The sequence below is a fragment of the Euwallacea similis genome, chromosome 4, assembly GCF_039881205.1.
Source record: "Euwallacea similis isolate ESF13 chromosome 4, ESF131.1, whole genome shotgun sequence".
In the NCBI taxonomy this organism is placed as follows: domain Eukaryota; kingdom Metazoa; phylum Arthropoda; class Insecta; order Coleoptera; family Curculionidae; genus Euwallacea; species Euwallacea similis.
This window is the reverse complement of record NC_089612.1, coordinates 2,466,466-2,479,173: the sequence shown is the minus strand read 5'-3', so window position 1 is coordinate 2,479,173 and position 12,708 is coordinate 2,466,466. Positions and strand designations below refer to the sequence as shown.

Sequence of the window (12,708 nt, the reverse complement as noted above, 5' to 3'; positions counted from 1 at the left end):
GAAGCAAAGTTGTACACCTAATACATTACTGTGTGACGGAAGTCGGAAGTTCCACCGAAAAAGAAAGGTGGTTCCAAAAATCAGATCCAGCAAGATATTTTTAACTTACCTACATCCCGCTGGCTGTATTCAATTCATCTTTGCTCTTTCGCATGCCCTTCATACGTTCAGCGAATTGAAGACCCATAGACATGGCACGGGTCCTTTGAAACGTGATTAGAAACCATTTTTGGCCAACTCCTCGTTATCCAAATTGGAAGATCAGGAAATCGCGGAGCGCCGTTTCTGGTATGGTATGATCTTGAATGATCTTGAAATCACAATTTAAAAAATATAAGTCTGCTCAAGTTAAGAATGTCCCACATGGGCATCTCTTAAACGGTAATAGATGCATGCACGTTTGGTTAAATGGGAGGAAAAATTGCCCGTTCAAGGGAGTAGTTTCACGATACAAAAAGATACGCAAAATTATTTTGTATTTTCATTTTTCCCCGAGTTGTCATAAAATAAATGAAAACTAACACTACTTTTTCATTGCAATTTTTTCATAAGCTTCAACGTGATAGTCTTGGTGTGATTCTACGACGATTTGTTTATCAAAAATGATCATCAACTTTTTTCCTAAATACGGCCTTTGTAAGTTTTTTGTGGTGTTTGTTTTACTCAAACAAAGGTACCATTCCTTTAAATTAAGATTTTGTCAGGAACTTGGATCTGGCGATAACAAAAAGCGAAGAATATTTGACGAATGATACACACGGAAATATACAGAAGATCAAAATTTTTCCACGTAGAAAATAATTCTACGTGGAAGTCAAATGAAAGTGAAGTGACAAGCAATTGAATTTTCAGTAGAAAAAATAATTATTACTGGTCCAAGGTCTACTGTTGGAAAATTAAGGTCTTTAAAAATACTTTTCCAAAGTCCCAGAACCTCATTTGCTGGATCCATATCACTCCATTAAACCGAAAAACGGAACATAAGAAACTACGAAATTTTTTTGAAAATTTCTAGTAGGGGCAGTACCTAGTTTTTGTCAGTGTTCAAACTTTAAACGCCAATATCTCAACATGGTGCAACTGCTATAAAAAAAAACCTAGATATTCTTTAATCTTCCACAACTCACTACTGTTCCTCAAAAACATAAACAGAAGTCTCCCGAAAACTTGATGGCCGCTAGGCAGCGAGTCTCCCACAAATAGGTTTGATTCCTTAGTAATACATCATATCCGAAAACCTCCTTAACTCTTAAAACCAACTCCAAAGCACCTCTAAATTGTAGTGTGCTGTTAAGTTGGCTCTCTATGAGAAGTCACAAAATACTCCATTTACACACGTATAACTCTCATAAACTACCCCCTTTACTTCTTCAAGAAGCACCATCTTTCAATGCTGACACTATTCTTTCTTAATGCCACAACTTCTCACATTTTGAACTTTCACCTTCTCTTTCCCTCTACATTCTAGAACTTTTGATATTATAGGTTAATATATAATTGTTTTCTTTATCCCTTATCACTAATTGTCTTCCTCATCTTAAATAAATTCTCTTTGGCCTTCTCACTGCCGTTTTCAAAATGTTAAAAAATCAAGAATTAGAAATATTTTTAAAACGATTAAGAGGAAAAAATAATGACGTATATATACAGGGTGTTTCATAATAGTGTGTTTAAAATTCGTGAATTGTTGGGTGATTTTAAGAAAAAAGTTCATATGAACATGGGTCCGTTTTCGTTTTCTGTTTGAAATACAAGGTGATAAAAAAATACCTTTTACCTTAGGTTTTTCCTAATAAGCTCGTTTCAGTATTAAATATTTTTATGGAATTTGGGGAGCGCAAGATAGGTGTAGAAACATATCTTTTAAGGGGAAAATAAACTTCTGATGCGTTATCGTCAGAAAGATAATAAATGAAAGGGATATCTACAATATTAATTCTGTATAAGTAAAGATAACCATTTTGTTTTCAAGATAAAGACGTGAAATTTGATATTTTATTAATAAAATTTAAATACATTTTAAAATGAAATGACGGAACTGTTAAAATAAGAAATAACCGAAGATTACCATTTTGAAAAATGCAGATAATTGCGTTTCATTTTTTTTCATGAAAACAGTTAATGTTATGAAAAATATTCAAGAGACCTATTTTTTCATCGAAATATGGAGTATTCAGAAAATAATTTTTATTAAAAAAACAGCAACGTATCATATTTTTCATTTAAAATTTCAGGCCCACATCAATGGGGACGCCATTAGTGAAATTAAAACCATTCTTTTTCCCTTAAAAGATGTGTCTCTACACTTATTTTACGCTCCTCAATTTTTATAAAAATATTTAATATTTAATTAAAGTCCGTTCCGTCATTATAAGTTTTTTCTAATGGAAAAAACTAGAAAAACAAGTATGTTTTTATCATTCTGTACTTCGGACAGGAAGCGAAAATGGGCCCATGTTAATATGAAATTTTTTTCGTAAAATCATCTACAGATTCATTCTCTACATTTTTGAAACACTATTATGAAACACCCTCTATATGTATGACAATAATAGTGGATAAGCAAGCCACTCCTCCCTCTGGAATCGGTAGACAAATATGTATCCTGATTATTCAGGAGAGTATTTTATCGATACTTACTAATATGAAAGGAAGCCATGTCCAAAGCATTTAAATGATCTGGTTTTGACCTAATTCATTACCCATACCAAATGTCCACTCATTTATAAACGATTGGTCCCAACATGTTCCAATTCCCGTTTGAGCTTTAGATAGCACTTTTTTCGATTGTAATAAAAAATTCTCTAGTTAAAACAACGCCAAACTTAGGAACACGTTTGGAAGTGGCAAAGTAATTTTTCGAGCCCTTAGTAAATAATAAATGTGATTCTCAGTTAGTTTTCACTGAGAATAATGTGCAATTCTACTGATCAAACAATCCTTTGTGGTGTGTGAAGCGTTGTCTTCGAAGAGAATAAAAGAAGAAAAGCTGATTGTTGCATAAGAATGTTGAATAACACATGTGTTGTTTTATAATATGGTTATAAAACTGGATTTGTTACCTACGCCGCTGGCCGGTATTCGAGTCACTGTACTTTTCACGTTCCGTATGAAAATTGCTGCTCAACCATCATTTTTAGCGTAACCCAGAGATTTTCGATAAGACGAATCACCATTGTTTGAAGAATTATCAATCGAATTGTTTTCAACTGTCACGACGACGTTCCACAGCCACCTTTGGAAAAATGTCAAATTGATCCAACGCGTACAGACGACACACAAAACAGCATTTATTAGTAAAATATGGCGGTTTAAGTATAGGAATATGATACATCACTTTAAAGGATATTTAATTGCCTTTCAGCGTATTTGCTAAGATGTCTTATTACATTGCTCAAATCAATCGTCTCAATGGGCTCTCTAATTATACGCAAACGGATTCGCAAAATCCCTTTTCTTTTTTGAGATATTGGGCCACATTAGTACCCTTTTCTGCGATCTTAAAGGTTCAGTAAAATAATGGCTCCTAAGAATGCCTTTTTAAGACTCCAGGACCTCAATTGAGGTATCCAAGATCAATGCAGGACCCATATCACTTTATCGAACCAAAAATCGGCACATGAAAATCTTCGAAATTGTTCATCAGAACGAATCATCACATTACAGCAAAATACTATCTAGTATCCACTATCACTGGGTACCCATACATTTACTCAGAAAAACCCATTCCTTGTGACAAGCGAAACAGCATGAGTTACGAGGGCCTCCGAAACGACGTCAAGATGCACCTAATTAACCGGGATAACCCCGAGAGGCCGCAAATGACGGACAAGAGGAAATGGGCGTGTCCGGGAACTTTCGGGACACGGATGGTTTCAAAAGCCGCATCCCGTGCCTAAAAACGGCTTTGAGACGACTTTCTACACCATCATTCATCGTCCGAAAAGGCTAAAAAAGCGGCCCATTCGCAGCCAATTCTACAAATTGCGTTTATGTATAAATGCATCCACATGTGGTTCCAGAAATTCGACGATGGAAAAAACGGGTATAGATGCGCCGACAGCATTAACATACCGGATTTAAATAGTTTGAGGACTTCAAAGGAGGCCGAAGTCGTTCATTACGAAGGCGGAACGCCCTATAGATGTAATTAGTGTTGGTTTTTTAAAGGAGAAAGAGATTACATGCTTAGAAACACTGTTAGAATATTGGCACCTTACCTATTTAAAATCAGCATCAATCACTTTATGAGCACATAAAAATAGTCAAAGCCTCACATGACCAATTTGAGTAGGAAATTACTGGAATTTAGGGCTTAAAATACAACGTCTATTTACTCTCCAAGGTCCCAAGCAATTTTCCAGCGCTCATCCTGGCTTTAAAAGGGAGAACTTGCCGCTATTTGAATGTAATGGAATAAGCAACAAACATACCAATTTGAAGTATCAAACTCGTTACCAATAGAAATTGTCAATTTTGAAGCGTTTTTGATTTTGGTTGCCGGAAAACATTATTAACCACACGAGACCCACAATTTTACATCCCTCAGTAACTTCTACACTTATGAAAATCGCCTGTCTTAGTCGATTGTGCCAAACAAAGCAAGATTGACTTAGAATTTCCAATCTCGCTGGTCAAGCTTGTCGGATTCTTCGTCAACAACAGAACCTGCAGGATCAAATTGGACAAGCACTGCTCGACCTACGGAAGAGTGGAACAGAAACACCTCAGGAACTAGTACTATTGCCATTCTTGTACAATATCTACGTGTTAGACCCACCTAGAGTAACCTAGAGTAAGATACACACAACTGGCACTTTATGCCGATAACACAGCGATACTGCCAAGTGTCCGGAATGGGAGAACGCTAGTTAGGAAAAAGGAAATTGCCGCGCTGGAAAAACAATTCCCCAAGTGGAAGATGGATATCAATGCGAGAAAGACTTAGGAAATAGTCTCCGAATGGAGGAAGAAAATCAGGATGGAGGAGAGGACTAAGTGAAAATTAGAAACGAGTCTGTGACACACTTAGAAGTGACCTGGTGAAGCATCTAGGAGTGAATAAGAACTAGAAATTTACATGGCTGAAGCACATGGAGAAGACCAGGTAGAAAACAAAAGTAACAAGGGCGACAATTTTCCCCTACCAATTCCAACAACTCTAGATTGACCAAAAAGTAGATTACACTCCTCAAGACCATCATTCAGCTGCAACCGACGTGCATATAAGTAGCATGGGGTTATGCAGCTAAGTCACACCTAAAGAACCTTCAAGCTGTGGAAAACATGTGCTGAGGATGACGTTGGGTGCGCTTTGGCACGTCAGCAACGACACAATAAGAAGAGATTTCAATTACAAATCAATGAAAAACATTATCAAAGACCATGCAGTCAAGACGTTCAAAGGACCCCCGGAAAATCCAAATGAGTCGATCAAGAGATGACCAGAAAACAGATCTACCCAGGACTAACCTGAACTAACCTGGAAAAAGAGAAATTTGACAAATACCCCCGGATTAAGAGAATTTATTTCAAAAACTCTGGATATATCCTATCTGAGTCTAACTATGGCTAATTAACTCTGGCTGTAATTCCAGGTCCTCTTATCATCGGGGGCCACTTCCTCTACTAACGTTAAGAAAACATCCTTTTCCTGGAATAGTGGAGGAAAGACCTAGATAGCATTCGCTGTTTTTAACTTCATTATTTCAATTTTTAATTAATCTATTTGGTCTCACAGTTATTAACGTTGGGCAAGTAGTGTCTTAAGGTCTTAATTTGAGTGCTTACAGGGTTTTATGGGGTGATAGATTAATGGGGCGTGAAGGGAACAAAAGAGGTGTCCAATACTTGCGAATTGGCTTAATATATAAAATATAATAAATAGTACGCAATAGAAATGTTGATTGGTAAAATTTATATGGATTTTTATAGGCTTCGAGAGAGTTTATGCAAGCTCTGATGAATCGTTTTAGAGAATTCTTTCTGGGATCAAAAATCGACATTTTCAACATTAAAATTCTGATAAATTCTCACTAAAATTAGTTTTTAACTTCCACAATCAGCCACAGAAAGTGATAATCGAAAGTAAACATCTAACGAGATTGAAAAAGCGTTAAGCACGTGCTTGCAGCTAAGCGAGACATTTCATTGGACCGTGTCCCGTTTCGGGACGTCTCACCCGATCGCTCGCCAGGATATCCCGAGGGATTATAAAACTGTCAGCGATCAATGATGGCGAAACGTGGCCCCGAATAAAACGTCGTAAAGTCGCAGTTTTAAAGAGATTTTCTGGCGAGGAAACGCCTGCTTGGACCGCGCGTTTTCTTGCTTCGGGTATCGATATCTCAAAGAGGGGCCGACGCTTGTAATTAAGCCACGACAAGTGAAACTGGAGAACCGAGACCGGCCCACTGTCGTGCCGTTTTGTTTGATGTCGACAAAGCCCTGGGATTTAATGTGGACTTGAGATTTGACGCCTCCGTTAGTGTAGGTTCAGACCAAAGATGTAAAATTTCCATTATATTTAATTTTATATCCATTCCTAATGGAGATTTGTTGATCGTCATGATTGATATTGAATAGGCCCAATAGGTGCCTCACATATAAAGCTCTAATACTGAAAATGTATGAAAACTGCAGATATTTACGGTCATTAGACGTACCAGAGCTAAAGATGCAATTATTTATTGAATGTTAAGACAAAAGAAATCTAGACGATTCAAATATCTAGATAAGTAGTTTTGAGAGACTTGTATTGACTTACCATGCATATAAAGTATTTATACAGTATGTATATGGACAGCTGCAGGGGTCCCATTTTTGAAGCAGTCATTCTGGCTTATGTCTCGAATTGATGATTTTAGTGATTCTCCGATAAATTACAACCAGAAATTTGTCAATTATACACTTAAACCACATCAAAACACCTTGATAACATAAAATTTTGATTCTTCACGCATATTTCGATTTAAACATAACTTCCGCCATGTTGTGTTGTCAGTCGTTATGTGTCAAATTTATTGACATATTTTAAAAACCTTTCAATGTAAACGATAATTATATGATGACGTCATCGAATGTAGGCATTGAAGAAAGGAAACGAAGCGAAGCAAAAAAATTTAATTATTTAATTTATTATTTTTATTAAATGTATATTAATTTAATTTAATAAAATGTCAAATTAAACTAAGAATTGTCTAGAGTATTTACTTATAGATAGGTATATCATAAACTCAATGGTTAAGTACTAAGGCTCCTCTTGAAACTCTATTAAGACGGAAACTTTTTTAAATTTACTAATTTTCATTTTAACGACCAAGGCCTTCCTTATGAAGTATTTCCCCTTAAATATGCCTTTACATAGGCACAATTCCCAATTTGTTTTCCAAGAGCCTCCTCACATTAGCATCAATTAAACAGTGTTTGAAGCGGAATTTTCATCTTTAAGAGGACGCAAATAAGCACCCGTTTTGAGCGTAGTTTTTCCGAAAAAAGAACAAACTGTTATAACGGATTTGCCGAGACGAATGGGCCGCTGCGCAGTCTACGTCATTAGTGCCGGCAATGGGCCGTTTCCGAGACGCGTTTCACTCAACATTCCCGGCGCACATGACCAAATATTGTGTTTTATTTTCGGTCAAACATATTTAGTACCTACCAGGAACTTGTAGAAACAAAATTAGACTTATACATTTACTTTATTCTGCTTCAATTAACATACAACATAAAATATAAATAAGAAAACATTACATTATAGTGGAATGGCTTCGAATACACAAATTCTATTCAAAGCATTTTATACACACACACTACCAGACCTATTCCAAAGAGTTTAACATGAGCAATTGCTTGAGGACTTTTGTTTGTGAGGTTTCTCGGATTTCGCCGGCTAAAAACATTTCATCGACCACTGTGTAAACTTTATAAAAATTAAAAACCAAGTCCAACTCGCACACATTATGAAAGTATTCATTTAATACTTCAACAAAGTTATGAATGGCTTCCAAGTAAGACAAATTGTTGTCATTTACATCAACGCATATGCAAAAATACAGACCTGCATACCTGCGGTAGACTATTTTGAAGTTTCTGAACTATAATTTGAGAATTATATAGACATATAGCATTTCAGTGACTAAAACAAAATACCTCAACAAAGTTAGTATGTTTAGCATCTCGTACTGTGACCACTGCATGCACCTCTTCAATAAGTTTTTGCTTTTCATCGTCATCAAAATTCATATACCATTTGGCCAGGCGGGTCTTTCCAGCCCTATTTTGGATTAAAATGAAGCGAATCTGGAAGAGTTTTAAGTGGTAAATGTAACTGAAAAGGGGGCGTTGAAGATGAGAATTTAGGTTTATGGAGAGTTTTTTTTACTTGTTTGTATGGGTTTGAAGCTATGGTGTTAAAAGGAGTTTTAGCTTACCATTTTGATTTTATATGAGGGAGTATTTAGTTATTAAAATGAAGTTTTAATTAAATTGGTTCCTTAAGGAATAAATTGTTATTTATGTTATTATTTTAGTTTGATGAGATGTCAATTTCAGCTGAATGTTCTTGTGACAAGAAATCCATGAAGTTTGAGGCTATGTAGACAATACATACAATGTAAACAACTGTTGAAATTTTCCAATTATCCATTTTGTAATAGTTTGTAAACAATTTTAAATACATAAAGTAAAGTATAATAAACCAACTAAATTAAAAATAATACAATAAATAATAACCCTATACAATGAGACCATTAGAATCTATTACAAGATTAAATTAATGCCTGCTATTCTTAAGATACATTTATTTATATATTTATATAAATAATTATGTGTTACTCACTTATAGTAATTTTCATTAAAAGTCCAAATGTATTAAATGATAAAATACATTTTGCTAACGAAATTTTAATTATATAATTTTTTAATAATTTTAAATATTGTTAAAAACATTTAAGGACATTAGTGATATTCTTGTATGATAATATTAAAAACTCATCTAAATCTATCATTTTATTGCTTTCAGTTTAAATTAGAAACAGCTGATTCGAATTTTTGAGGTTACTGTTATGTTTGTATTTTGATTGTTTCAACATTACTTAATCTTATAAAAGTAATTACTTTCTTGCATTAAAGAATTCCCCGTAAAGCAAAAAACAATCATTCACAAATTAGTTGTAAAACTTGTTAAGTCACTTCAAAATACCCGATTTTTGAAAGCGTCAAAAACACAGCAAAACGTACTATTCTACTCAAATTATCATTTAACAATTAAAAACATCAAGTACCAACTCAAACTTAGTTCTAAACAACTTAATAATGCCCCAAACCTCCCCACTACTGCTCCGTCTATTGGCCTGTTCCACCACAGCAGCTTTCCAAGCTGGGAAAATTATCAAAGATATCATGGCTAAAGGCGAACTTGGCATTGTAGAAAAGGTACTTTTATCTCTGATAAAAAGTTAAGATTCATCATTGAAACTCCCTGTAGGGCTCTGACAAAAACGACTTACAAACTGAGGCTGATAGATCTGCACAAAAGTGCATTGTAGCCTCATTGTCAAGGCTTTTTCCTGATGTGACAATCATAGGAGAAGAGGGGCCTGACAACGATGTTGGGGATGTATGTGTCTTATTTTAAAGTAGTCGTTTTGGGCCTTTTAAGGGCAGTTATAGGTGCCCCTTGAATGGATAATAAAAGACTTGGATAAGGGCGTTCTTGCAGGCAGCTGTCCTATGGAATTTAGTGGGGTTAAAGCTGAGGATGTGGTGGTTTGGGTCGATCCTTTGGATGGTACTTCTGAATATACACAGGTATGCATTTTCAAAACTCTAAATTGTTAAAAAGAATGTAAATTAATTTTTAGGGACTTCTCGACCATGTAACAGTTCTAATTGGACTTGCAGTCAAGGGTAAAGCTGTAGGTGGGGTGATACATCAGCCCTATTACAACTACAAAATAAATCCAGAAACTGAAGGTTATTTTAAAATATTATTTTAATTACATTTTCATAGTATCAACAATTTTAGGACGTACTCTGTGGGGCTTGATAGGTTTAGGTGTGGGGGGTTTTACCCCATCAGATCCTTGTTCGGATAAATTCATAGTAACTACAACTCGGTCACATGCTGATGTTACTGTGCTTAAGACTCTAGAAACTTTGAAAGCTGATGAAGTGATTCGAGTGGGGGGTGCCGGACATAAGGTACTAATTAATAAATTAACTTGTATGGGCAATTTTTCAAAGAGAATTTAAGGTGTTGTTGCTGCTGGAGGGCAAAGCGCACGCCTATGTGTTTGCTAGCAAAGGATGCAAAAGATGGGACACTTGCGCCCCTGAGGGAGTTTTAAGAGCGTTAGGGGGCGTTTTAACGGACATTCACGGCAAGGAATACGATTATTCCCGGTGAGTTTAGATTGAGGGAGTCATTAGATTGTTAACGGAAACGTTTTTTAGGGATGTTTCATACCCCAATGCTCAAGGGGTGTTTGCTACTTTGAAACAGGTGAACCATGCGGACCTGATCGCGAAAATTCCTCGAGAACTAAAGGACAGATTTCCGTATTAATGTAATGTTATACATATAATATATAAAATATATAATATGTAAAAAAATGTTTTAATAAAGCTCATTATTTAAGTATTTTTATTTTAGTTTAAACACGTTCGAATTTTCTGAATATTTTAAATAGGTGCCCATTTTGTTTTTATTTCTTCATGTTGAGCACCGTAAATAGACATCTGTCATTTGCCACACATAAGTACGACGTCTTAAAGATACTATCTTCATTGATTCTGACATCATCGTATACCTGTGTGATGTTGTCCTCAATGTCCTAAAAAACTACTTAAATGTAATGTGAGCCATACTTAAGGCATTTTTTCATAAATTCTGGTTTATAACTAAACCCTTGAAAGTGGTCAAACCAAAATTTCAACATCATGTCCGAATCTGAACCAGCATCATTAGAAAGCGCGTCCCAAGCAGCAGAGTCAATCCCTCAGCCTACAGCTTCCTATTGGTTATTTTTATCCATCCTCTGATAATCCATACTTCTCCTCGCTAAATATAAAACCTACACCGCCTCCAAAATCTTCAAACCAGGGCTTCATAATCAATTTCCTTTTATTCCCCTTTGCCCTCACTTTACTCCTTACATAAAATGATATTTTGATTCGGATCACTGCTTAAATACACTTTGAGGTGTTTTCATGCGAGGACTCAGGTTGATGTTGAGTGTATCAACAGCTCTTCTAATTTTATGTGTTCTATTCTACCGATGTCAAATCGATATTACTTTCTTTTGGAGCCTTGCACGACCATCTTGCCCTTATTATTCGCCTATATAATAGCAAATCATCGATTTTGTGTCTATACTGAAATAGACGCAAGGCCCAGAGGCGCTACAAAAGAAGTTTACCTTTTGAAGACTTCGTTTTTTAATTCACGCGCGCCCATGCTCGGTAAACTATTATTCACCATCGTTCTTTGGATTATCATCAGTAATCCTTATATAGCCATGAGCACTAATTCGCTCTTCGGCAACAGCATAAGCCATAATAACAACGATGAAGTAAAGAAACTGGTAGTCACCTGCATGTGCTTGGCACTTGTATCGCTCTATTCCAGGGACCCCGCTATCAGAACACGTACAAGCTCGATTCGGACAACCCCTTCAACACGGAGAAAGTGGGTAAGATCTTGCAAGAAGTTATGAACGAGATCATCGAGAATCTGCAGTACGACCCCGAAAAGTGCGCCGCTGCTGCCAAGCACGCATCCGTACAGATCAGGGGTAAAGTCAAGCAACTAGAGTTCGATAGGTATGGGTTTTATTGCATCTTAAGCAGGAAATTGTATTGGTTTTTAGGTACAAGTTGGTCTGCATTGTGTCGATAGGGGAAAAGAACTCGCAAGACATTTACGCAACTTGTAGGTTCCTGTGGGATCCCGAGAAGGACAGACACTCGGTTTACTCCCTGGAAAATACTTATGTTTATGCAATAGCTTATTGCTTTGGGCTATACTACGATTGAATTGTTAATTTATTTTGTTATCGAACTATTTTGTTGAATATAAGTTGTTCAGTTTTTAATTTTTCATTGTCGACATTCTTTCCTGTCCACATCTTACTTCGGTTCATATAGGGCAATTAGAGCAGCACTTGAGTAGAGTGATGCGACGACGTATTTACATTGAGGAAGAAGGAATATGCAAAATTTAACTAAAATAAGGAGGAAGTTTCGGATGTTTTCAATGTATACATCACTTTTCAAGTACGATGTAGTATTGGAACACATACCTAACGATTTCTTCATTTTGTATTGGATATATTATAAATATTTGAGTTATCTACACCTTTTACATTATATACAATACAGTTTTTTTTATGTGGTTGTATCTGTCAACTTAAAGTGAACAAGTCATATAAAAAAAATTGCATTGTGTACATTATTTACATCATGAATTATTATGTCAAACGTTATTTATTTCCACATAATAATATAGTCTAAGCTTTAAACCGAAAGGTATTTATCTAAATTAAATATTTTACATTGTCTACGACTGTTTATATTTCCTGCGACGCACATCTAAATTACGTGGTCTATATCAATCGATGTAGCAGCAGTATGGAGAAATTACTGCATACTGCCGGTACTGTCGCCAATAATGATTGTACGTTATTATACCAAGACATTAATAAGCAA

The 12,708-nt window shown here is 35.7% G+C and overlaps 3 protein-coding genes across 3 annotated transcripts; 2 read left to right on the top strand and 1 right to left on the bottom strand.

Annotated features, from left to right (window-relative positions):
- Positions 1-7,681: 7,681 nt before the first annotated feature.
- On the bottom strand, positions 7,682-8,557 carry AP-2sigma (adaptor protein complex 2, sigma subunit). The gene is made up of 3 exons (XM_066388998.1): positions 8,433-8,557; positions 8,152-8,301; positions 7,682-8,096 (listed from the first exon to the last, which is right to left on the bottom strand). Exons 1-3 carry the CDS (start codon positions 8,433-8,435, stop codon positions 7,821-7,823), a joined length of 429 nt encoding a protein of 142 aa, XP_066245095.1. The 5' UTR covers positions 8,436-8,557; the 3' UTR covers positions 7,682-7,820.
- Positions 8,558-9,118: 561 nt separating this feature from the next.
- On the top strand, positions 9,119-10,596 carry LOC136408724 (3'(2'),5'-bisphosphate nucleotidase 1). The gene is made up of 7 exons (XM_066389858.1): positions 9,119-9,435; positions 9,488-9,619; positions 9,673-9,810; positions 9,864-9,975; positions 10,028-10,203; positions 10,256-10,404; positions 10,456-10,596. Exons 1-7 carry the CDS (start codon positions 9,316-9,318, stop codon positions 10,565-10,567), a joined length of 939 nt encoding a protein of 312 aa, XP_066245955.1. The 5' UTR covers positions 9,119-9,315; the 3' UTR covers positions 10,568-10,596.
- A 911-nt stretch (positions 10,597-11,507) lies between these two features.
- On the top strand, positions 11,508-12,050 carry LOC136408228 (dynein light chain Tctex-type 5-like). The gene is made up of 3 exons (XM_066389105.1): positions 11,508-11,573; positions 11,630-11,823; positions 11,871-12,050. The coding sequence occupies exons 1-3, from the start codon at positions 11,520-11,522 to the stop codon at positions 12,034-12,036; spliced, it is 414 nt and encodes a 137-aa protein (XP_066245202.1). The 5' UTR covers positions 11,508-11,519; the 3' UTR covers positions 12,037-12,050.
- The last annotated feature ends 658 nt before the right edge of the window (positions 12,051-12,708 follow it).

Bases quoted from the DNA above. Each gene is read 5' to 3' on its own strand.
- LOC136408228 (XM_066389105.1), top strand. From the start codon at position 11,520: ATGAGCACTAATTCGCTCTTCGGCAACAGCATAAGCCATAATAACAAC. The intron at 11,574-11,629 runs GTAAAGAAACTG...GCTCTATTCCAG, and splicing joins GCCATAATAACAACGATGAA to GGACCCCGCTATCAGAACAC. The intron at 11,824-11,870 runs GTATGGGTTTTA...ATTGGTTTTTAG, and splicing joins AAGCAACTAGAGTTCGATAG to GTACAAGTTGGTCTGCATTG.
- AP-2sigma (XM_066388998.1), bottom strand. The intron at 8,097-8,151 runs GTATTTTGTTTT...CTCAAATTATAG, and splicing joins AACATACTAACTTTGTTGAG to TTCAGAAACTTCAAAATAGT.
- LOC136408724 (XM_066389858.1), top strand. From the start codon at position 9,316: ATGCCCCAAACCTCCCCACTACTGCTCCGTCTATTGGCCTGTTCCACC. The intron at 9,436-9,487 runs GTACTTTTATCT...AACTCCCTGTAG, and splicing joins AACTTGGCATTGTAGAAAAG to GGCTCTGACAAAAACGACTT. The intron at 10,405-10,455 runs GTGAGTTTAGAT...AACGTTTTTTAG, and splicing joins AAGGAATACGATTATTCCCG to GGATGTTTCATACCCCAATG.